This window comes from Seriola dumerili, unplaced genomic scaffold, assembly GCF_002260705.1.
Source record: "Seriola dumerili isolate Sdu_G_001 unplaced genomic scaffold, Sdu_1.0 BDQW01000108.1, whole genome shotgun sequence".
Taxonomy (NCBI): domain Eukaryota; kingdom Metazoa; phylum Chordata; class Actinopteri; order Carangiformes; family Carangidae; genus Seriola; species Seriola dumerili.
In genome coordinates, this window is record NW_019174363.1 from 251,506 (window position 1) to 276,463 (window position 24,958).

Consider the following 24,958-nt stretch of genomic DNA (forward strand, 5'->3'; position numbering starts at 1 on the left):
GTAATTAATTATTTAACATCTTAAATTTAATAGATTTGTGTTTCATGCAAATGCCTCTAATTAAACAATACAGAATATTCTACAGAGCTACAGACTATTAGTACCAGATGATTCAACTTAGCCTGCTTGTGCTCAAACTGATCATTAAAGTAAATGCACTGTACTGAGATAAACGCCTGCTTATCAATGCTGCTGCTGTTGTTTAAATGAGCTCCTGTCTCCGGCAGGTAGAGGTCAAAGACAAACCTGCTCACTTTTTAGTCACAAGTCTCGTCATTTCCTCTGCTTCTCAGCCATGCAGTGGGAACAGTACCCGGAAAAGGAGTGCGTACCCACTCCGCCAGCCTGGAGAGGAGAAGGAGTGTCCTCCAACTAAAGAGACCGAGCCCTGCAAACTCAACAGCAACTGCTTCCACTACTCCTACAATATCACTGGTAAGACTCAAACAGCAATTCTGATGCAGATTTTATAGTACAGGGTTAGGGTTACATTGACCTTTTGCTGATGCAACCATTCTGCAGATTGGAGTACCTGTCAGCTGAGTGACAGAGCAGTGTGTGGAAATGGCATTAAAACCCGCATGCTGGACTGTGTACGTAGCGATGGTAAATCTGTTGACCTCAAGTTCTGCAAAGAGGTGAGATGTGTGTCCCTTTCTGTTTTGAAACTTTTTTAAAATGTCTTTGAATGAAACACAGAGTTAATGAAACCTAATGGCCTTGTCTTGCAGTTGGGTCTGGAGAGGAAGTGGCAGATGAACGCTTCCTGCGTGGTGGAGTGCCCTGTCAACTGCCAGCTGTCCGACTGGTCACCATGGTCTGAGTGCTCTCACACCTGTGGGCTGGCAGGTATGTCTTTGTAGCTCTGTTTATATGAGTCTATGAAAGTTTACCCTGAGATTGAGGGGTGTTATGAACCCTGCTGTACCTTTCAAACCCTGGTCCAAATTATATTACTGTGCCTTTATCAGCCGAAGGTCTGAGTTCTATTCCTGCTCAGATGTCCTTTCTTTGTGGTGAAAATAAATATGAGCAACCAGGGTAATGGAAGGTGGCTATGTGACAGTGGACAGTTTAATCTATGATCATAGAGTAGCTACCATTTCCCCTGTCATGCTGCTTCTCCTTCCTCTACCTACCAGCTTGTCTTTGTTATGTACAGTATGACAACCGAAGTTAAACCTGAAGTATTGTCTTGGCTAATACTCAACTACAACTCTTTCTTTGTTATCAGAGCAGTCAGACCACATCAATAATATATTTTATAGTTGACCATGATTTGTTGTCAACAACTAGACCAGACCCCAGCTGGAAGTCTCTGTAGTGCTGATGAATGACAGGACAGAATGGCAAACTCCCCAATGAATTTAATTGGCCTTTTTAGCCTCCCAACATTAGCTATATCCACAAAAATATAAAAAGCAAAAGACTTTTTTTTTGTGGGGCTTTTTGTGCTTTTAATGGACAAGACAGTAGAGAGACAGGAAATGGGGAGGCAGAGAGAGGGGGAATGACACGCAGGAAAGGGCCGTCTGATGCGGGAGTCGAACCGGGGGCCAGCTGCAGCGAGGACTGTAGCCTCTATGGGGCGCCAGCGTAACCCACTGAGCTACGCGACGCCCTGAAGCAACATGCTATAGTAAACTGTTTAAAGTGGGAGCAGAGTCTAAGCTTTCTCAGTCTCACTATGTCAGTTCAAATACAGGTTAACTGAGAAACCTGGATATTTATACTTTTTCGTTTAGTTTAATGTAACGATTGTTCCAGTTCCAGCATGGTAGCCTATTCACGCAGCTTTGATAGCATAATATTTTCATAGCTGGGAGTGATCTATCACTGCTATAGGTCAGCAGTTGCTCAGCTCTGAACTGTGTGCTAAAGAAAGTCTGCCTCTCTGATGGTAATGGTGGAAACCAGAAACCTCATATGATGTGAAAAACGATGGTGTTATAGTCTAAACCAAATGAGAGAAGGCTAATAATGTCCTTGCATGTAATTCCATAGGATCAGCCTATTGATTGGTGGTCTATTATGAGTGCATGCGCTGCGGCTCAGGGAGCATTCTGCTTTCTATGAGTCCTTGAAAAGAGCAGCAGTCTGAAGCAACAAGAGCAAATAGTAGGCATGAAACCAATACAGATTTCAGTTATTGTGTTATTGTGGTATCCTTATCTGTCCCTAGGCAAGAAGGATTTTTCCTTTTAGAGAAGACTATGAACAGGATTTGTTTTCCTGTCTCTCTTTTTATCTCCAGGCTGCTTTAGTGACGTTTTCCCTGGAGGAGCTAATTTCTGTTCCTGAGCCAGGGATAGCAATGAGCTGGATTTGTTATTTCAAGCAAATGGGCATACCTGGAAGCAGCAAGGTGCTGTTATCAATCAAGTTGTTGCATCTTCTGCAAAGTAACCAATGACTTAGACATGATGTCAGAGAAGGTGAACTTTGTTTAGAAAATTGGGACCCAGATTCAGTAGAGGCTTGTGCAGAAATGTTGTGTGCCTTGTTCTTCCAAGCCAAATGTTGGAATCTAAATAATTTTAGATTGGATCAGATTGCCACGTGTAATGTGAAGGGGGATCCCCCTCTTTTGTTCATTACATTTACAATATGGATCAGTCTCGCCGCTCACATGAACCTCTCTTCTAGCTTTCAGTAAGAAGGTGAAGAAGTGTATTTTCCCATCAGTATATGTCACACTTTTTCTTGATGGCTGTTTGGAGAAAGGCAGATGAGCTGTACAGGACTAGTACGATTGGATGTTTGTTCTGAATACAATAAAATTTGAGAATGCAGCAAGTCCAAGTTAAATAGGTCAATCTATTCATATGATGAGGACTATTGTTTCATAGTCACAGGATTTTGGAAGGTCCCTATATGGTTCATGCACATTTGTTGCTTTTCTGGAAGATTAACTGGTAGCTGGTGAGAGCTGCTGCTGGGAAAAGATCATACAGGGATGTGCTAGGATTGTGAAGAGCATTAAGAGTCTTGCATGTTTGGGGCGTAGAGTGGCGCAGTGGGTTGAGCAGGCGCCCCATATGTAGAGGCTACAGTCCTCGTTGCAGTCGGCCCCGGCTCGAATCCCACATTGGACAACCCTTTACTGCATGTCATTCCCTCTCTCTACTGTGCTATCAATAAAGGCATAAAAAGCCCAAAAAATATACTTTAAAAAAAAAAGTCTTACATGGTTTGAGAATAACAACAATCAACTAGAAAATTCCTGGCGAAATTTTCAAGGTGTCTGCTGCTTGGTGCATGTACTTCACTCCTCACGATTCAATTTGTACAAAGGACGTTACTTTCAGTTTCATTCATGACGTAGAGATTTATCCTGACACTGACCTCAGTCACTGCAGGTGTCATTTGTTCATCCCACAACGCCAGTTCTGCTTACCAAAAGTGGCCCACTAGACAGCTCGCATTCCACACCCGGCTCCAAGCCAGCGAGCCGGGCTTCTTACCCATTTAAAGTTTGAGAATAGGTTGAGATTGTTTCGGACCCAAGACCTCTAATCATTCGTTTTACCAGATAAAACTGCGAGACTCTGAGTGCCAGCTATCCTGAGGGAAACTTCGGAGGGAACCAGCTACTAGATGGTTCGATTAGGCTTTCGCCCCTATACCCAGGTCAGACGACCGATTTGCACGTCAGGACCGCTACGGGCCTCCACCAGAGTTTCCTCTGGCTTCGCCCTGCCCAGGCATAGTTCACCATCTTTCGGGTCCTATCGCACGCGCTCACGCTCCACCTGTCATTTGAAGCTGTCAAAACTGGCCAAAATAACCTAACACTGATCGTTTCAAACCCAAATGTATCCCCAGAACCATAGCAAGACATGTGTACACACATGTACATGCCCTTACAGAAGTTGACCTGCAATAAAGCTATACCACTATATCCCACTATACCACTATACCACTATATCACTATATAGATGATAGCTTCTAAGATTGAACTTTTATTACCTACCTTACCTCTTACCTTTTTGAGACTCTTATTTTGAAAGTGTCTGTGCTTCTGTGTTTGGAAGTATACATTGCATAAGGTTTTGTACAACAGAGCCAATAATTCCCTCTTACCATGTTGAGACTTTTAGTTTGAAGGTTAATCCATATCGTGGAGATGCTGTTTGTGTGATTCTGTCAATATATAGTATATGTGTGTGCGTATGTTTTTGTGTGGCAGTAGAGCTGTCTACCATAGAGCGTCCAAAAAGATTGTGTTACCAGGTTGAGACACTTATACAGTTAATATCCATGTGGTAGTTAAGGTGTTTGTGTATCTTTCAATGTATGTGTGTGCATCGTGAACTTAACCTTCAAACAGCCCTTTGAAGTTGTCAGGACTGGCCAAAATGACCGCACAATCATGGTTTTTAACCACAATTGTCCTCACAATTATAGAAAGACATATACACACACTCAAAGAACCACACAACAACATGCACACACAAGTACACACAAATACACAGTGTTGATTTACCTTAGAGTTGCTCTCATACCTGAGCTTTGCCCATTTCTGCCCAGTAACACTAACCCAGTAAGATACACTCAGTTGGCAATTTATTATTAAAATAGTATTAGACAGTTGTTGATTCAGATAATCACTGTGGAGGATGTAATGTAAATTACATTATACAAAGGGGTTTTCTGTTATTTTCCCTGCTTTCAGTGGTAAAAATGAGAGGGTGGTGGTGGTGGTATGTGTGTGTGTGTGTGTGTGTGTGTGTGTGTGTGTGTGTGTGTGTGTGTGTGTGTGTGTGTGTGTGTGTGTGTGTGTGTGTGTGTGTGTGCGTATGTGTGCATGTGTGTGTATGGTGGGGCGGTAGCAAACCCACAGGATGCGCACTACCATAAAGTACAATACACAACTGTACACAACCACATGCACATACAAGCACACATATACATACAAAGTACTGATGTCCCTTATACATGCTCTTATACTTGAGAGTACTAAGGGTAAGAGTTAATGAGTCTAATTAGCCAATAAGAATCAGCTCTGTTCTTCTGTTACTTCTGCCCCGATACTGCATTAGAAGCACTTCGGTGTGTGTGTGTGTGTGTGTGTGTTAGTCTGGCTGTGTGGGTCTGGCTGTACTTGTAAACCTCATACACATCAATCAGGCTGTTAACTTTCTATGTGTCAGTTTGTGTGTGTGTGTGTGTGTGTGTGTATATGTGAAAACACAGAGCTCATACAAATCCAAGGGAGAAAGGGGTCAGCGAACCTCCTAAACTCCTGCCATTTAATACAAAACGGTACATAAAATCAGCAAAATTATCACATGATCACAGCCACAAGACTCGCCTGAACACATGTATGTGGTTTTGGTGTTTCTAGAGCCAAAAATGTGGAAATAGGAAACAAAGAAGTATCAGTTCTGGTTTTCTTCTGAAATCCGCTCCTGAATTTGTATTGCAGTCTATGGGAGAGTTGGACGGTGCTTGCATCACTTGGAGGGTCACATTACAAATTCTGTTAGTCTCTGTGGTAGGGTAGTCACTTTATATGAAACAGGACAAATTTTTCTACTAATGCGGAAGAAATTATGTGTCAAGATCGAAATATGTAACGTAAGGACGAGTTACACAGATTTTTTTCAGACAAATTTTAGAGCTTTTCCAACTCTAGCAATGATATAATCCATTCTAGCCCTGAACATTCAGGGTGATACACACCCGTTATAAACTCAAGAATTATCTGAAAAAAGCATGAAACTAAAACTGTGATAATTCAAAAATTGTACGAGATATCAAAAAGTTGAATACAAGTGTAATAGCTGAATGTCTTGTGGACATTTTAATGTATGCTGAAGAAGTTGAAGATTAAAGAGGCTGAAAATTTCAAGGATTTGAACATTCTCTCCATTCATTTGAATGACAAAAAAAAAATTGCACAAAAAGCGTAATATTTTGAATATTAAGAATAGTGGAAAAAATTTGTATACATCCGATAATCTACAGAATAAGCTGAATGTTTTGATAGTTGAAGGTTGATGGTTTTTGTACAAAAAAGTATGAAGGAGTAGTTAGAGACCGTAGAAAGGCGGAAGAAGAATAAAATATAAAGATTTGAAGTTTGAAGTTACACATAGGGCACATAATAAGTATGCAGAATAATAATATATGCCTTCAATGCTATTGCATTGAAGGCACATAATTATCACCTGAGGCACTAGAGTAATTCCATTCCCATCAATGTTTTTTTTACTTGGTCATAATTAATGGTCTGCCTTTATTTGTTCATTCTGACCATGTGTTCCCATGGAAATCTGACAGGTAACACTGATTTCACCATTAGAATGATAGTAGAAGGAATGAAAAAATAACTCTTTTTCATTTTACCAAGAGAGACAAGAATAGCAGTGGCATGGAGTGGCTATTGGGGAGGATGATGACGTACTGTGTTGTGCTCTGTTGATGAGCCAGTAAAGCTTAAGCTACTGCAATGGCAATAAGGGAGATCAGACTACATTTCAAGGAGTTTGAGATATATCAATTCCACAGTTCTTAATTACATATAGCACTTTATCCCAATGTATTAAGATACATTTTTAAATGAAATAAAATGGTTAAAAAGGACACAGATGCCATCCACACTCTTCTTGCTGCTCTGATCTGACTCTTCGTGATCTTAACAAAGCTTGGACGTATGGACACTTAAAATCACTGAAGAAGATTTCTTTTTATCTGCTGTTCTGCAGGGAAGCTGTGGAGGAGACGGACAGTGATCCAGGCTCCTCAGGGTGATGGGAGACCCTGCCCATCCCAGATGGAGCAGTGGAAGCCTTGTCTAGTGAAACCCTGCTACAACTGGAGATACAGTGCCTGGTCTGAGTGCAAGTCTGAGGTCAGTCAGGATGTGTGACTGAGTATTGGATTGCATTGTTGTGCATTGTTGTGTTTTGGGTTTTTTTTCATGTTTTTTTTCATGTTTTTTTTTCACATAACATACTGACATCACTGTGGTGCACTTAACTCCAACTGTGCGTGTACTTGTTCTACTTTACTGGTTTTAATTTAACTACAAGTCTCCACATAAACCTCACAACTTGAAAACCTGAGGACTTCACCTGATCTGAACTGGTCTCTGGTTTACAGGTGTGAAAGTGTGTAATGGTGTGAATGTGAAGTTGCCTCACAGAGTAACTACCTTGAATAAATTAAGGTTAAGAAACGGATAATGTAAAATGTCCTTGATAATGTGATGATGAAATACTATGTTCTCACATTCTCAGACACACATTGCAAGTTTTTTTATCCATGCTAGCAACATGGCTCTAGGGAAGGCATTGTTGGTTGTTCATGCTCCACCACTTTGGTCTAAACTGAAATATGTCAGCAACTTACCATGATTATTTTAACGGATGTATTTCTTAATGGATGAAGATGTCTAACCCCTGTGGTGATCCCCTGACTTTTCCGTTGACATCACTGTAGTAATTTAACTTTCCAAAGGAATTGCTGCAGTGGTGGTTCAGCTCTTAATGCAAAGGCAAAACAAATAAACCTAACGCACTGCTTCCTGTAGACTTAGACAGAAATTAGAGATGCAGATTTGCACAGATGACAAATTGCAAATCATGTTTAGAATGTGACCTGAGACGAGAGAAAGATAGAGGAAGATATCAGCTTAGCTATCTCACATGATGTCACCACATCACCAAGCTTTTGGAACAAGGTTGAGCGAATGAGTTTGGCTGTTGTACTTTCTAATGTGAGCAGTCATTTAGAGCATCACCAATACAGGGGTGAAAATTGTAAAGTGTGTCCTGAGAGTAGTACTGGGGTAGAGGTCATGGGATCAGTAAAATCAAAAGAATGAAAAATATTTCTTAAACATTTTAAGTAATAATGAGAACAACTGTCAATGGTTGGCTAAATTACTTATCACTGAGAACCTATCTTTGTGCTCTCTCTTCCCTTTTAAAATCATTGTTATACTTTCAGACTTTATTTACACATTCTTTCCTCTTCCTCTTCTTGCTCTTCCTCTTGTTCTTTTTGTTATTCCTGTTTCAACATTCTTAATTTTATTTTCTCTTCTCATTTGATACATTTTAGTTCTTTCTTTCTTCTTTTTTATTTTAAAGTGAGCAGCTCATCTTCATCCCCATGCTGCTGTTTTTATGCCTCTGCGCCGGCAACAACCAGAGCCAGAGCTAGAGGCATATTGTTTTTGAGTTGTCTGTCCATCTGTCCATTCTTGTGGACGTGATACCTCAGTAACACCTTCACAGAACTTCAAATTTGGCATAAACATTCACTTGGGGTCAAGGATGAACTGATTATATTTTGGTGGTTAAAGGTCAAGGTCACGATTACTTCACAAAACACAGTTTTGTCAAATGTCCACTGGGACTCAAGGATGAACACTTTTTAGCCATAACTCAAGACTTAACACAGCAATTATGACAAAATTTCACACAAATGGTTCACATCTTATATGACTCTGAATAAACAGGGATGTAAGCTGAAACTAGACTGAGTGGGGGCTGCAAGCCAGCTACAGAAGCTCTTCATAACTGAATTTGCTGCATGAGTTAAATATACCCTAAATCTTGGTTTCCCTTCCATCAGGGGGCAAGGTGTGGAGAAGGCCTGCGCTTCAGGAACATGTCATGCTTTGTGTCGGATGGTTCGGGTCAGTTGGACAGCAGCCTGGTGGATGATGAGCTATGTGGTGATCTGGAGCCTTCATTTGATGGAGATACACACATAGTTTTGGAGGAAACCTGTACTGTGCCCTGTCCAGGTAGGACACAACAGACTCCAACAGCCCTCTCCAACAAAAATTTCAATTCAGTGATTGAATGGATTTTGATTGACAGAACATTAATAACTAATAGAGATGATGTCCAAAACTATTAATGTAAGACCCCAGTTGTAATAAATCAGAATTATTCTTAAAGTTCACAAGGCTGCCTTAACTACTACCAAAAAATTTATTTAACTACAAGTCTCTACATAAACCTGACAACTTAAAAACCTGAGGAATTCATCTGATCTGAACTGGTCTCTGGTCTGCCATAGCCAGTTTGCCTTGTCTGGATTAGCTCCAGCTTCACTGGCCACAGGTCTCTGGTCTGTGTAAATGTAAGGTTTCATCTCATGCAACCTGAGAACAAAATACAGTATGCTGCAGTTTCAGTCAGCATATAAACACACAGACATCACTGGTTTAAAGCCTAGTGTTCAATGTTCTCCCATGATTGTAAAATTCTCACATAAAACTTTTGCATAAATTAAGTTTGATTTTAAACAGAACTGTGAATTATAAAGTAGTTCATTCAAATTTTATTTCTGTTTTAATAGGAAAGGTACCTTGAATGAAGAATAAACTCAGATCTCTGATGCTGTTGTTTCATATTTGTTAGACTGTGTGCTAAAGTACATTAACTCTGTCATTCACACAGGATCATGTGATCCTCTGTGGTTGGCGTCTGAACTTCATAGTGCTAATGTGAACTTTCAGATGTTTCATCATGGCACCATTGATCTTTGACCTTTTATTGTAATGTTACAATGGTTTTTAGATCTCCAGTTTTTGCTGTGCACTGTTTTGTTAATCTTGTGCATTGCATTAATTCACGCTACACGGCCTTTCAGAATAGCCAAATTATACATCTTTTATGCTCACACTGTATGGAATCACATTGAATGTAAATACAGGAGCCCCATAGATTTTGTCCTTTGATAAACTGACACTGATACTTTTTGTTGATAAAAATAGAAAGGGAGAAATTCAAGCTTAAAGTTGGGATTAATCCCTGCAGTGTCTGCCCAGTTTAACCAGTTGATGTTGTCAAATGGTTACAAAAAATATGACAGTACTCAGTGTGATGACTAAGTACTAGCAATTGTGCTTCATTCAGGTTTTCACAATAACAACAAAAAACTCTTAAGCACTTATTGTTTAATGTGTTTGACTGTAAGAGGTTTAAGCTCCAGAGTGGCATGCAATGCAAAACTGATGTTAACAGGTAGGGGGCTGAGGACACTGTAAGAAGCTTTGACAAAGCTGATGATGGATGTTTGTGACAGTCACGTTCTACTGTGTCTCTGTGAAAGCCTTTCAGTTGCTACTAAGTTTCTGAAAAAAAGAAAACTGTGGCTGCATTGTGTGTGCAGTCTGTGTTCAGGTGTGTATGTACATTTGTATACATATTGTACACTGTCTACTCCAGCTTGGGTCCTTTGTAGGTGTAATCAGCCCATAATCAAGTTAAATGGCTTAGTGGGGGACACAATGTCAAAGAGGACTCAGATCCAGTTCCTGCTCATTTCCATTCTAACTTTTATTTAATAGAAGTAAGACAGAGAATGTGATTTAGCACATCAGTTCTTAATTACTTGATCTTTTTTCTGTAGCTTCATGATTAATTAAACTTCAGAAATGTGCTGCTGACATCAGCCTGCCATTATAAAGGGAGCATTGTGACCTATTTAACAGAGAATCTTCTCTTTGCTTCTGGGCAGATTATTATAATGAGATTTTGCTTTTGGTGGGAAACTATCTGAGAGCTGGTTTCATTTTCATTTTCATTTTCATTTTCATTTGATTTTGAGGTATGTATAACTCTTGTCAAGCCCCACAACGTTCTACAGCCAATGAGTGAAGCTGACATTTAAATTATATATATATATATACAGTATATACAGTGCATCCGGAAAGTATTCACACCCCTTCACTTTCCCCACATTTTGTTTGTTGTTATGTTACAGCCTTATTCCAAAATGGATGAAATTCCTTTTTTTTCTCATCAATCTACAGACAATACCCCATAATGACAAAGCAAAAAAGGTTTTTTAGAAATTTTAGCAAATTTATTAAAAATAAAAAAACTGAAATATCGCATGTACATAAGTATTCACACCCTTTACTCAGTACTTTGTTGAGGCACCTTTGGCAGCGATTACAGCCTCAAGTCTTCTTGGGTATGAAGCTACAAGCTTGGCACGCCTGTATTTGGGGTATTTCTCCCATTCTTCTCTGCAGATCCTCTCAAGCTCTGTCAGGTTAGATGGGGAGCGTCACTGCACAGCTATTTTCAGGTCTTTCCAGAGATGTTCAATCAGGTTCAAGTCTGGGTTCTGACCGGGCCACTCAAGAACATTCACAGACTTGTCCCGAAGCCACTCCTTCATTGTCTTGGCTGTGTGCTTAGGGTCGTTGTCCTGTTGGAAGGTAAACCTTCGCCCCAGTCTGAGGTCCTGAGCGCTCTGGAGCAGGTTTTCGTCAAGGATCTCTCTGTACTTTGCTCCGTTCATCTTTCCCTCGATCCTGACAAGTCTCCCAGTTCCTGCTGCTGAAAAACATCCCCACAGCATGATGCTGCCACCACCATGCTTCACCATAGAGATGGTACTAGCCAGGTGATGAGAGGTGCCTGGTTTCCTCCAGACGTGACGCTTGGCATTCAGGCCAAAGAGTTCAATCTTGGTTTCATCAGACCAGAGAATCTTGTTTCTCATTGTCTGAGAGTCCTTTGGGTGCCTTCTGGCAAACTCCAAGCGGGCTGTCATGTCCCTTTTACTGAGTAGAGGCTTCCGTCTGGCCACTCCCTACCATAAAGGCTTGATTGGTGGAGTGCTGCAGAGACGGTTGTCCTTCTGGAAGTTTCTACCATCTCCACAGAGGAACGCTGTCAGAGTGACCATTGGGTTCTTGGTCACCTCCCTGACCAAGGCCCTTCTCCCCCGATTGCTCAGTTTGGCTGGGCGGCCAGCTCTAAGAAGAGTCCAGGTGGTTCCAAACTTCTTTCATTTACGAATGATGGAGACCACTGTGCTCTTCGGGACTTTCAATGCTGCAGAAATGTTTTTGTACCCTTCCCCAGATCTGTGCCTTGATACAATCCTGTCTCGGAGGTCTATAGACAATTCCTTTGACTTCATGGCTTGGTTTCTGCTCCGACATGCACTGTCAACAGTGGGACCTTATATAGACACGTGTGTGCCTTTCCAAATCATGTCCAATCAATTGAATTTACTACAGGTAGACTCCAATCAAGTTGTAGAAACATCTCAAGGATGATCAGTGGAAACAGGATGCACCTAAGCTCACTTTTGAGTGTCATAGCAAAGGGTGTGAATACTTATGTACATGCGATATTTCAGTTTTTTATTTTTAATAAATTTGCAAGAATTTCTAAAAAATCTTTTTTGCTTTGTCATTATGGGGTATTGTGTGTAGATTGATGAGGAAAAAAAGGAATTTAATCCATTTTGGAATAAGACTGTAACATAACAAAATGTGAGGAAAGTGAAGGGGTGTGAATACTTTCTGGATGCACTGTATATAGAAATATTTAATTTCTTTCTGATAGTTTACAAAGATCAGATTAGATCCAATGTTATTCAGTTTTCCTGTGTGTGTTTGTAATGATGTTAATCAATCTACCAACCCTCACGGTTCTTGACCTTGATTGGCTGAAAGACTTTCCAATTCAAATGCTGAAAATAGACATAATTGAATTTTCTCGACCACAGGGAGAATGAGACCTTCATTAGAACACATCTATTTTTAAAATTTCCCTTTTTTATAAACATATTCTGTCATATTGTAGAGACTGATCTGCTCCTGCTTTAGATTGTTGTTAATGCAAACTCAACATTTCAGTATAACCTGTAAAGCCCGACAGACCTGGTACCAGATCTGGCAGAATGGTGCGATACATAATTGCCTGTAAAAAGTTGATAGAATGCTGTGATGGTTTCTTTTTTAATGCTTCTAAAAGACAACAGTCCAAGTGTATTTAGTCCAAAGAATATTTGTTTGGCAATAATTTCAATATTTCTGTTTCAAAATAAGACACCTATCAATGTAAACGGACAGTCGAAATGAAACGCAATGGTACATGTAATCCCTATAATTTTTTATTTATATATATTATTATACAATTTAGTTGTTTTTTACACACAATGGTTGTGCACAATGGTAGAATCTGGTGATGCACAGGGTAAATGAAGTGGCTAAGGGTTGTATTGTGTGCACATAGCCCCCTGTAGTGGAAATCATTAGTATTTTGTACCCAGTGAATGGGACTATTATTATCATGGTGTTATCCACTCTAATTTAAAATAAATTCTATGTGAGGAAAAAATAATATTTTTCCCTTTGGTTTATTATAATTTACTCAGTTATAGTAACTGTCACAATGTTACTGACACATGGAATACATTTTCTGAGGTCTTACCTATCTATAGTGACCAAGCTATTGCAAATGTACCTGATGGTTGTGGAGCTATTCTTAATCTATTTTGGGTATGTCTGTCTGGGCGAGGCATACGCCCCAGCATCCCTAGGGCATAAGAGGATAATGTGAATTTCCTCAGCACAAATTCCATCAGTGCCACCACTCTGTCACTCTCACTTTCTCTTTATTTAAATTAAATTACTCAATTAACTCAAATGTAGACATATACTATTCTGTGTTGTTTGAATGTATCTTAATCATAAGCTAACCGTAAACAAAGGAAAAGCAAGTGGAATCAATGAAACATTCTACAGTTTGTCCACCAGAGGGTAGCTACTCTGTACATTTCTTGGTCACAATTGTTAAATTTTTTTTAAAAACAAATGTAACATTATTTGACTTTTCAATCTCTCAAATAGCGATATCGATATCAGTACCAGTCAAAGCTATATTGGTCACTACTCAGACGTAACTTGAATTTTTCCCTTGATTTGAGAATTTTATCATATACATCATTGTCAGATTGGTGACACATGTCTTTAATTATGGCTGCACTAAATGTATTTGCTTTTGCTTTAGCAGAAACACTTGTTACTTTAACTGCAGCACAGTGATGCTGAGCTCTTTGTGTGTTCTGTAGGAGAGTGCTACCTGAAGGACTGGACTGTTTGGAGTCCATGCCAACTTAGCTGTGTGAGTGGGGATGACCTGGGTTTTGGCTCAGTCCAGGTCCGATCCAGAGCCGTGGTGGCCCAGGATCCAGAGAATCTGCTGCAGTGTCCAGAACAGGAGCTAGAGGCACGGCCATGTACAGGTCAGTCCAGCAGAGTCCTGATTGTTGCAAATTGCAGTTTTACATGAGTTGCATCTGTTTATGAGAACTGTAATAAGTTTCATCTTACCTTAAACAAACTTGAAATCAAATAAAACATAATCAAAAGATATATTGCATTGTTATCGACACTGCATGTGACTTATGTTCTTCCTGCAGATGGCCAGTGTTTTGAATATAAATGGAGGACTGGACCATGGAGAGGCTCATCTCGCCAAGTGTGGTGTCAGCGTTCAGATGGACTAAATGTCACAGGTAAGCATTATGACGTAGGGATGACGTGTTTTTGTAGGCCAACTCTGAAGTCAGCTTCACCCTGGTTCCCTCCGCAAAAAGACAATGGGATTTTTACAAGGACTTTTGGATTATTACAGAAAATAAACAACAATTTATGATCCTGACAGGTTTTGTTCAGCAGGATAATCTTTACTAATGAACACCACTTTGTGATGTTTGAAGCCTAAATACAATCTGCAAAAGTAAAAAGCCAATGTTAGGCTTAAACCAACTACATCACAGTCACACGACTTCAACGTCACCAGCACTAAACTTCAGCTTGTAGTAGCTCTGACCTCTTCTACATAAGCCTGTCCTCTAACAAAGTTAGTAACAGTTTTTATAAACAGAACAAGCCTGTAAAGGTGGACTGTTGAGTAGATCGGTTTTCATGTTCAACGTGATAATGTTTAACGTCCCCAACAACCTCTGTAGTCTCATTTAGACACTTGTTAGCAACTGGCCTTTTTTAACAGATGTAAAAGCTTAAAGAAATCAGGACTGGGGTATTTACTGATGTATTTTATGTTGTAGAAGAATACGTGAAAATGTCTTGAGCTTTTGATAACACAGACCTTATTTCAGCCATCTAACCAAAAACACATTCAACAAATCCACAGACTTCAGGTTTTAGGACTTATTCCTGCAGAACTCTATATGCTTCCCTTTAATTATGCCTGTTAGTATGTTGTATTTAGCTGTTACACATCATTATCTGCTATAGAACCTATTACACTGTAGTATTTTTGAACATCTTTGAGGTGCCCTTTGATTTAAGGAATCATTTTGAATTTTCCTTTTTTTTTTTCAAAGTTCTCTCTGCTACTGCTACATTCACACTGCATGCTACAGTGAAAGGATATAGGATATATATACAGGAATAGTAGATAGATAGATAGATAGATAGATTGATACATACTTTATTTATCCCTATAGGGGAAATTCATGTATATTCTGAATGAGTGTGATTTAAGATAAGAGGTAGAATCAGCGACTGATTTCCTCAATTATTACGGAGAAAGCTCAGTTGCTGTCACTACTGGTCTGTAGTCTCAGATATTGTAGATGTAAATGTGACCTATATGAGTTCCTAAGATGCACTGCACAGCTCCAACACATAAAGTCTTGTGCTGTGTGTGGCAGGGTAATGATGTGAATCAGGTTACTTAAAAACTGTCTCATCCAGGTTGTCAGAATACAAGATAGCGTTTCAAGATTTTCTTGTCAACAAGATCTAGGAAAGTGTAATCAGATGATCTTTAATCTGTAACAGCCCTACAGTTAAAGTTTAATCCCAATCTCCATCACATCAGGGTTAAACTCTGCACCAACAACATTGTTCCTGAGTTCCACAAAGCATTTATCAGCTAGTACAAAAGATGGTCTGTCTGGAGGAATGAATTCTTCTCATAAGGGTGTCAGCTTTTTTCTGCTTTGAACAAGCCTGGAGCCATGTCATATTTCTGGGTTAGGCCAGTATATAACACAGTTCTGAGTCTGAGTGAATAAGGAATTGTACCCAGTACTCCAGATGGTGTGCCTATCTGTAGCTGCTCTGATTGGCACACTGCATTTTTTTCCTTCTTGTAAATGTTTTCTCACAAGCAGAGGTGTTCCCCTCATGAATATTTTACTGAGCTCTCCCCCTCAGCATGCCACCTCATAAATATTCAAGAAGCTCTGATAGATTACCATGATTTTGCAGATGTGTTTTCACTGAATGTCCTCTGGTTGGATCAGTGTCAGTTGTACTGTCTGTCTACATTATCCATCTTATTTTATTCTCAGTAGGAATCTACACTGGTTACCTTACATAGTCAGCATTACCAAGTGACTTCATGATAACTAAATTGTGAATTCATAGTCAGGAGTGAAATGAGATTAAAATCAAATGTAGATCCCATTTTGTTAATTGTGTCTTCCCTCTTGTATATTTGTCACTGCACAGAGGTGCCTTCTAGATGTAAGTGACTATTCCAACGTTTCATATAGTGGTGAGTGCAATAGCAGTCTTGACTATTAAATCAAATGGCACTGTGCTAACAGTTTGCTATGATTTAAGGATAGCAGCAGGATGAGAATGCAGGATATCTCTCTATGATCCAGTGTGGATAAAAGAGTGGACTCTGTAAAGGGTTTTTCTGTTTTTAAAAGATAAAAGATTCTGTTATTTGAGAAAGGTGAGGAGGAGGAGGAGAAGGAGGAGGAGTTAAGTAAGTGTCTGTGTGCTGCTCCAGAGGTGGCAAAATCAACCAGATGTGCATTTATCAAACCAACCAGTTACTCCTCATCCAAGGAGTGATGTGCCACTCACTCATTTGCTATAGGACAATATGCTATCTGAGTAAATTCATATTAATAATTATTCTGTATTGATTAGATCTCAATTGAGGGCATCACCATTAAATCATCATATCATGGTGAAAAGAGATATTCTGCCATGGGTATTAAATCTCTGCACAAACATACACTCTCAGCCTTCATGCACTATCTCTGCAACAGCAAGGATTAAAAATCAGCTGCTCGGACCAGTCTGGTGATTTCAGTGGAATTCTCAGTGCAGAGGCAAGAGCAAAGAGAGTTGTAGCTTCTGGAATACTCACCACCTCCAGTTCAACAAACTGGAGACAGTTAGGCATCTGGGCCACATATTTGTTCCTTCAATATTGACATGACTGTAATATTGTTATTGAGCAACTACCAACAAAGGTGACTTTTTCTCACAGCTTACAATGATGGAAACACTAGCTGTCAACCTGAGTTTGACCTTTTGGCCTTTGCTCTGCAGGTGGATGCCCTGTGACTGCCAAGCCAATAGCTGACCGATCCTGTGACCCGCCCTGCACCAAACCACGTTCCCTTTGCACAGAGGTGAGTAATTGCAAATACTGCATACATTTGTGGTCTTCAGCATCCACAGTACGGCTGCTTTGCTGTTCTGAATGGAATATTTTTAGTGAAGCTGTTTGTCAGGTAATCAGTTTAATGCTTGTGAGATGTTGGCAGATCAGTTTTATTTTCTTGGTAAAAAGTTCCAAATTATTACAGTCCAAAACTCCAAATCGAACATCCTTGTGGAATATTCTCGATTATCACACAATATAACAACTGTTTCTCTACTGGCATCTCTCAGCATCTTATGGCATCTCTTTTCTCTTAATGTCTCTCAGAGTCTCTCAGAATCTCTTGGCATCTTCTGGTGTGTTTTGGCATACTTTGGCACCTTTGACATCTCTTGTAGTCTCTTACCATCTTTCAGAAACTCTGTCTTTTGGCTTCTCTTTGTGTCTCTTTGCACTTTCTGGCATTTCTTGGTGTCTCTCTGTCTTTTGACATCTAAAGCTTCTCTTGCAGTCTGTTGGCATCTTTTGACAATGTTGACAGGTGTCTCAGTGGCTTAGGTATATGTAGTCTCTTGCCCTCGCTGTGTATTTTTGTCATCTCTTTTCTCTTTGTGCCTTCTGGCATCGTTTGGTGCCTCCAAGTATCTTTTAACATCTGTTGGTGTCTCTCAGTATCTCTGGTTATTTCTCCTCCAAGGTGTATTGTATTAATATTGAGACAGAACCATCCTCCCTGTGCCATCAATGCTGACCCTCCACTTGTTTCAAGTCCAAGTGTACACTAAAACAGTCAGTTCAGTTAAAATGAAAAAAAACAAACAGGTTTTGACTTTGGTTGCTGACTCAGTAGCCATGAGGGATATTTAACTAAGAAGCCAATGTTAGTTTCAGTTTACGTTTTGTAGAACACTAATACCAACTATCTTCATCTGAAGAGGTAAGCTCAAAAACTATTAAAAAGATTTCCATTAAATTGAATGAACTTTCCAAGACCAAACGCAGTTCAATTAAATTTTTCTGTTCAAGATTTGCTTTTATAATATATCTTACTAATTATGCTGTCTGAAGCAGCAATTGATGCAAAAGAATATTTTATTCTTATGAGAGGATTTTCTTCAATCAGATGTCCATGGCATTTAATTTGAAACTTTATTTTTTTCATCCTTAGATTTTGATGTCAAGCCATTTGTTTTGAGAATAAATGTGAATAGCAGGGAAGAATTTTAAGTGGTACTCATGGAGAGAAGGAGGATAATCAATAATGTTTTGCTCAGCTGTCAGTCTGAATTGGGACAAGCCAGTGCACTGCTTTTTGGTCTATAGTCAGGAATATGCTGCTGATTAACAAAGTAGAGTAACTCTGCAATGTTAGTATTTGTTGCAAGTATTTGCAATAAATTATGTCTGCTACAATGTAGTGTTTTTTTTATATACTTTAGGTTTGTTAAGTTCACATTAACAGCCCTGTGGTTAGGTTTATGGAACGAAAACACTTTCGTTAAGGTTTGAGGCAAACACAGAAAACACACTGATAGTGAACATTTTACTCATCCGTAGAGAATCAATATGTTGTGACTTGCCAAACACAAAAATGACCAACATACGCATGTTTATAAAAAATGTAATTCAGTTGCAATTATGCTTCCTACAAAATGTATTTGCTGTTGCAGTTATATACAAACGTAATTTGTATGAGACAGGGTTGCCTGGGGCGGCGCACTGAGCTAAAGTGCTCCAGATCTGTCCAGGCCTCTCAATCAGGCTCCTCTGCTACCTCAGGGGGCTGCTGTGGCTCAGGAGGAAGAACAGGTCGCCCACTAATCAGAGCGATGGTGGGTTGCTTCCAGGCTCCTCCAGTCTGGATGTCAAAGTGTCCTTGGGCAAGATGGCCCCTGATGTATCATCGGTGTGAGTGTGTATCATAGAAAAAGCCTTGTATAAAAGTGTGAGTGAATGGGTGAATGTGGCAATTTAGTGTAAAGCTCTCTGAACAGTTAAAATGAGAATATAAGTGCCATCCATTTACCATTTAAGAAAGAAGCATAACAATCTTTGCAGGGGCTGTCGCAGCTCCCCTAACAGAGACCTGAGCTCCCTGAAGGCAAGGAAAGTGAGTTTTTGTGGGTGATGTCTCAAACAAGTCTTAAATAATCAATCATTATCTTATTGCATAGCATTTAAAAAAAATTATTATAATTAAATTCCGGTGTCCCATCAGCTGTAGTTTTAAGTGAGTGTGGCTCTGCAGTGGCCAGTGCAGTTGACTTTATCTTTTGTCACTGTATGTGGTAGTAGCATTGTTTGTTTCTTTTTTTAACTTTCTTTTTATTGTTTTTTATTGTTTTATACCTGTTTTATACCTGTACAGAGAGTAAAGAAAAAAAAACACAGACAAACATGGTAAAATAAATTAATCCAAAAATAACACATTGGGTCAATGAATCACTTTGGTATCGTTTGTACATTTAAAGAGAAGGAGTCAAATTTAGGAGTTGTTCTGTTTCTTTTATGCATTTTCCTGTTAGATCCGTTTGTGTCCTTATATTTAAGAAGTGGTTCCTCTTGTATGACCATATAGTGAGCCTTGAGAGTGCATTTCAATTAAAAGTCCAAAACAGAAGTCCAAAATCCATTTGGTGATATTGTTGGTGCTCACTAGAGGGGGCTGTTGTACTCCAAAAACATACTTAGTTATATGTATATAAATATATGTAAATGCATATACATACATACATATTTACATAGACAAACATGTGTACACACATATACATATACACAAATATACATCTGCACCTTCATATACACACATATACTGTATATATATACCCACGTTTTTTTCATTAATCGTTGTCATGTTGAGAAGCCACTCTATGAAGATTAGTTGTCCATTTTCTCCAATAGTTAGTCAATTTGTCCATACATAGATTCAGGGAGAAAGTTAGCTTTTCCATGTTATATATTTCTTTTACCATTCCAATCCATTCCCCTTTTGTTGGGGGCTCTTTGTTAGCCTTCTTGTTATAGCCTTTTTACTGGCTGTCAACATTATTTTTATCAAATACTTGGAGATATCCCCAAGAAATATCGTACAGAAATCATATTTAATCTCAAAACCCATTACCGAATTAATCTTTTCTACTATTTCCAGCCAGTGGGGCCAGATAGATGGGCAGTCCCAAATATGTGGAAATGATCCGCCTGGGAATTTCTACACTCCCTCCAGTACTGTCCACATCTTGGCTGACCTTTCTGAAATTGTTTTGTTTTCGGAGTAATGAAAAATCTAATCATATTTTTCCATATAAATTCCCTCCAATGACCTGAACTTGAAGTGGTCAGTTTGGTTTTACAGATGTTCAGCCAATCCTCTTCTGAGATGGTTATTTTAACTTCTTTCTCCCATTTAGATTTAATATAAAGTGTGGCAATCCAATCGTGTGATTGTAAACATGAATAGATTCTGATCAGATCTGTTTACTGTTGAACTTAGATTTATATGCGTCGATCCAAATGTTAATTAGGTCTATGATGCATTCTTCTGTTGTTTTTATATAATCATTTTTTTTGCTTTTGGCCCGTTGTTATAATATCTTTGTTTAGTAAATTTAGCTTTCATCTCCTCTAGATTGTAATATATTTTGTTTAAATTTTGTTTAGTGAATTTTATCTGGGGCGGCATGGTGGTGCAGTGGTTAGCGCTGTCGCCTCACAGCAAGAAGGTTCCGGGTTCGATACCCGGCTCGGACACAGGGTCTTTCTGTGTGGAGTTTGCATGTTCTCCCCGTGCCTTTGTGGGTTCTCTCCGGGTACTCCGGCTTCCTCCCACAGTCCAAAGACATGCAAATGGGGACTAGGCTGATTGAATACTCTAAATTGACCATAGGTGTGACTGTGAGAGTGGATGGTTGTCTGTCTCTGTGTGTTTGCCCTGCGATGGACTGGCGACCTGTCCAGGGTGTACCCCGCCTCTCGCCCGAAAGGATGCTGGGATAGGCTCCAGCCCCTCCGCGACCCTACTAGAGGATAAGCGGTTGAAAATGAATGAATGAATGAATGAATTTTATCTGATCGAAAAATTGGGGGTCATTAAGTATCAATATGTGTGATTTCTAGTTTTTTTTAGTTCATGTAATAAGTCTTATAATTGATTCTGCTTTTCCTTTTTTTAATTGAAGACCACCTTATGAGTTTTCCCCTGATTACTGCTTTGGCTGTATCCCATACATTACTTGGAGATACTTCGTTATTGTCATTGTGTTCTAAGTAATCTTTACATCCCTTTTCAATATACTTTTTACACAGGGGGTCATTTAATAAGCTAGTGACAAGACTTCATGTTGTGTTTTTAACTTCAGATGTAGGGATAGATATACATCTGTGTGATCTGATATGTCTTTAACCCCTATTTCACATTTTATGATTCTTTGTCTGTCTGAATTAAACATGAAAAAATAGTTAATTCTTGAATGTACACTATGAGGATGGGAGAAAAATGTAAACTGTCTTTCTGTCATGTGATTTTCTCTCCAAATATCCATCATACCTACTTTAAGAAGGAGTTTTTTTGATAGTGATTGTCTCAGGATTTACTCTTTTTCTTAATAAATATTTTATCATTACCTGGGGGTCTATACATGTTTAATAGTGTCACCAGTTTATGATCGATGTATCCTACTAAAATATATCATCCCTCTGTATCTATTATCTGTTTTGAGAGTTGGAATTAGTTCTCTGAACATCTCATTCATATCCAAGCAACTTTGGTATTGTAACTGAAATGTCTCTGACTGAATCCAAATTGAATGGCATCGGATCTTATGAATCGGAATTGAATGAATTTGGGAAATCGATGGCAATACATAGCCCAGAGATGTTAGATAGATCAGTGATTGGTAATTACATCTTTTTCTGACAATAATGGCATCTCTAACTCATTCCTCACTGCTGCAGCCTCCTGCCAGTGCAAGCAATAAGTGAAAACATCACTGGTACAGACAGGTAACACCCTCTGCTTCCAATTATCTCCTTGGTACGAGAGATTAATGATAAATTCATGGCGTGTATGTGTGCCTGTCCTCCTAAAAACCCCCATCTCTAGCTTCCTTCTAGCAATATATATACAGTATATGTATGACATAAGAAGATGTGGTGCTGAACTGCCCTTGTTTGCCTCTAAGTAGATGTAAATGATCCCTCATTTCCTGCTCAGTTTTATGCTGGTAGTGAGAGAGAGATGTGGAGGAGGGGTGTCCTGCCTGCACACACACACACACACACACACACACACACACCCTGTCTGACAGAAGAGACAGCAGCATCAGACCACTGTTACAGAGCTGATATTGTGATGAGACTGCACAGCTAAATCAAAGCTTTATCAAAGGTGCTGTATGGTTGAGAGGAAACAGTTACTAACAGTTTACAGTGTAGACTTCAAGACTGTACAAAGCTTTGTCCCACACACACCAGTGTAATGCTATATTAATTAATTAACAAGCAGCAGCAGTTAAAGGAAGCTGAAACATATAATTTCCCATGAACTTTATAAATCACATGCCTTAAAAAACATTTTCCTGCTGTGGTGATGATGACGCACCACGTGATCAGTGCTGATGGATTTGGATAGTGGACATTGTGACTCACAGACCCAAGACTCACAGGATACACTAGAGACCTGCCCAATCTGATTACACTGAGTATAATATGGACCCAGCCCAGCTTGTGTCTATGGCTGTTCTCAAAGAGTAGAGAGCCTTGGAGGCTTCTACAGTTATATGCATCTTGACTTTGGCATCAGCTGTTTGTTAAACAATTTTTCTGTTCACCATTTTATATATTAAATAAAGTTCAGAACAGTATTTACATTTATTACATTTATCCAGCCTACCATTCCATACCAACCACTCCTCCAATTTGAACAACCATACCATTGTTACCATACCAACCCTCTGATATGAGTGTTTCTTCAAATGGTGCCCCTATGACAGCATGTGTACCAGATCTTGGTTGTCATTGTTACAATAATAAACATGCAACTAACCTTATGGTACGCTGGTTTAGTTTGGTTTAGGAAAAGATTGTGGTTTGAGAAGTAATTCTTGAAGATTAGATGATCTTTGTTGTCATGGTTACAATAATAACAATGTAGTTATGGTTGTGGTTAAAAGAAAAAACATAAACTGCTGGGGTCACACTGGAACCTGGAATCACAGGAACACTGGTCTCCTGTGTGAAATTCCTGTGTTTCGTTGACCCATCCACGTGACCCGACCTCATCCTGATGCAGATTTCGTCCCTCAATATACTGCGTCACCTGAATTCTTCCTTTGCTTCTGTCACAGTCACTAAATTTCACCTAACAAGAAGATGTGCACAAGGACAGGACACTGTCCTACAGTTTTAACGCATGATGTAAGCAGATGAAAGTAAAAACAAAGTCAGTTTACTAAGGTATGCATTGACTGCTTCCTGAAGGTGTCACACAATGTGACCAACCAGAACAGAGATACAACAAACACAAAAAATAAAGTAGGGTGACATTCAGGAAGCACGAAGGTCACAGACTGGTAGATGTTAATTGTCTGAGGGTAAGAGCTACTTTAGGAGAGTGTCAGCAAGTAATTTAACAATTTTAAGTAATTTTTTAGTAATTTTCTTTCTAAATCTCTTCTTCCCTCCTTTCCCTCCCCCCTCTCTTGTTTATTCAGACAATCTATGCATGTTTCTGTATTTGTTGATTATTCATGTTCAGTTTTCGCCCGGGGGTTTGTACCCCCCAAGGGATTGCAAGATAAATCATATGGCTTGCAAAATGATTGGGAAGGAAGGACAGAAGGCAAAGGAATCGAGGGGCAAGGGAAGAAAAACAAGAATAAAGGAAAGGAACAAATGGACAAACAAAGGGGAAAGGAAAAAAACACAGGAAGAAAGAGGAAATAACCAAAAGGGAGCAATGAATAAAGAGGGAAAACAAAGAAAACAGAAGGGGGAAGAAAGCAAGATGAGTAAAAAAGTGATGAAATAGGAAAAAAAGAAAGTCAAGAGGGAAATTGAGTAAAGGGGGAATTGAAGAAAAACAGAAAAAAGAATGAAAGAATGAGAGAAAAACAGAGAGAGAGAAAGAGAAATTGTAAAACAGGAAAGGAACAAAAGAAAAAAGGAATAAAGTGTAGTTGGACATACCTGGCCTGGAATCAGTCACAAACAATTAAAGAAGTTCATTTTAAAGACATGTATAGTTATGGACCCAAAATTGACACTTTGTTACTCTGCCCACCATCAATCTCTCAAATTGATTGTAAACAGAGAAAAAGGACCCTTCTCTCACAAACAGACTATGCTTTTAGCATGTCAGAGAGACGCTCACCCAGATCATGGGTCAAAAGGTCAGCTCCAGAGGATCATCGAATGGACACCAGGCAAACCGGAGAGCATAGGCAAAATCTGCAGTTTGAAACAATAAGACTCTGACTATTGATATTTGATTGTTTGTTATATAGGAAAAGTAACATCAAATGGACTGATTATCACATGAATCCTGGCCTCTTTGTGCCCCATGCATGAATATACACATGCACACACACACACACACACACACACACACACACACACACACACACACACACACACACACACACACCAACAACAACAACAACAACAACATCCTTTCACTCTGCCCCTCTTTAGATAAGAGTCACAAACTACAACCCACATTCCAATCCTGATCTGAGGAAGAATATGAAATTAAACTGCTCTGTAACCCATGTGATGCTTCTATGTAATAAGTAAATCCTTCACTCAAG

At 39.3% G+C, this 24,958-nt stretch overlaps 1 protein-coding gene across 1 annotated transcript in view; it reads left to right on the top strand.

Annotated features, from left to right (window-relative positions):
* LOC111222791 (thrombospondin type-1 domain-containing protein 7A-like) overlaps positions 1–24,958 on the top strand; it is a 227,496-nt gene that overhangs the window by 192,120 nt on the left and 10,418 nt on the right. The window contains exons 19-26 of the mRNA XM_022746644.1: positions 294–435; positions 523–638; positions 732–849; positions 6,711–6,856; positions 8,587–8,761; positions 13,846–14,019; positions 14,197–14,292; positions 17,102–17,184. Coding sequence (XP_022602365.1) covers positions 294–435; positions 523–638; positions 732–849; positions 6,711–6,856; positions 8,587–8,761; positions 13,846–14,019; positions 14,197–14,292; positions 17,102–17,184 — 1,050 coding nt within the window. The remainder of the gene's footprint in view (positions 1–293; positions 436–522; positions 639–731; positions 850–6,710; positions 6,857–8,586; positions 8,762–13,845; positions 14,020–14,196; positions 14,293–17,101; positions 17,185–24,958) is intronic.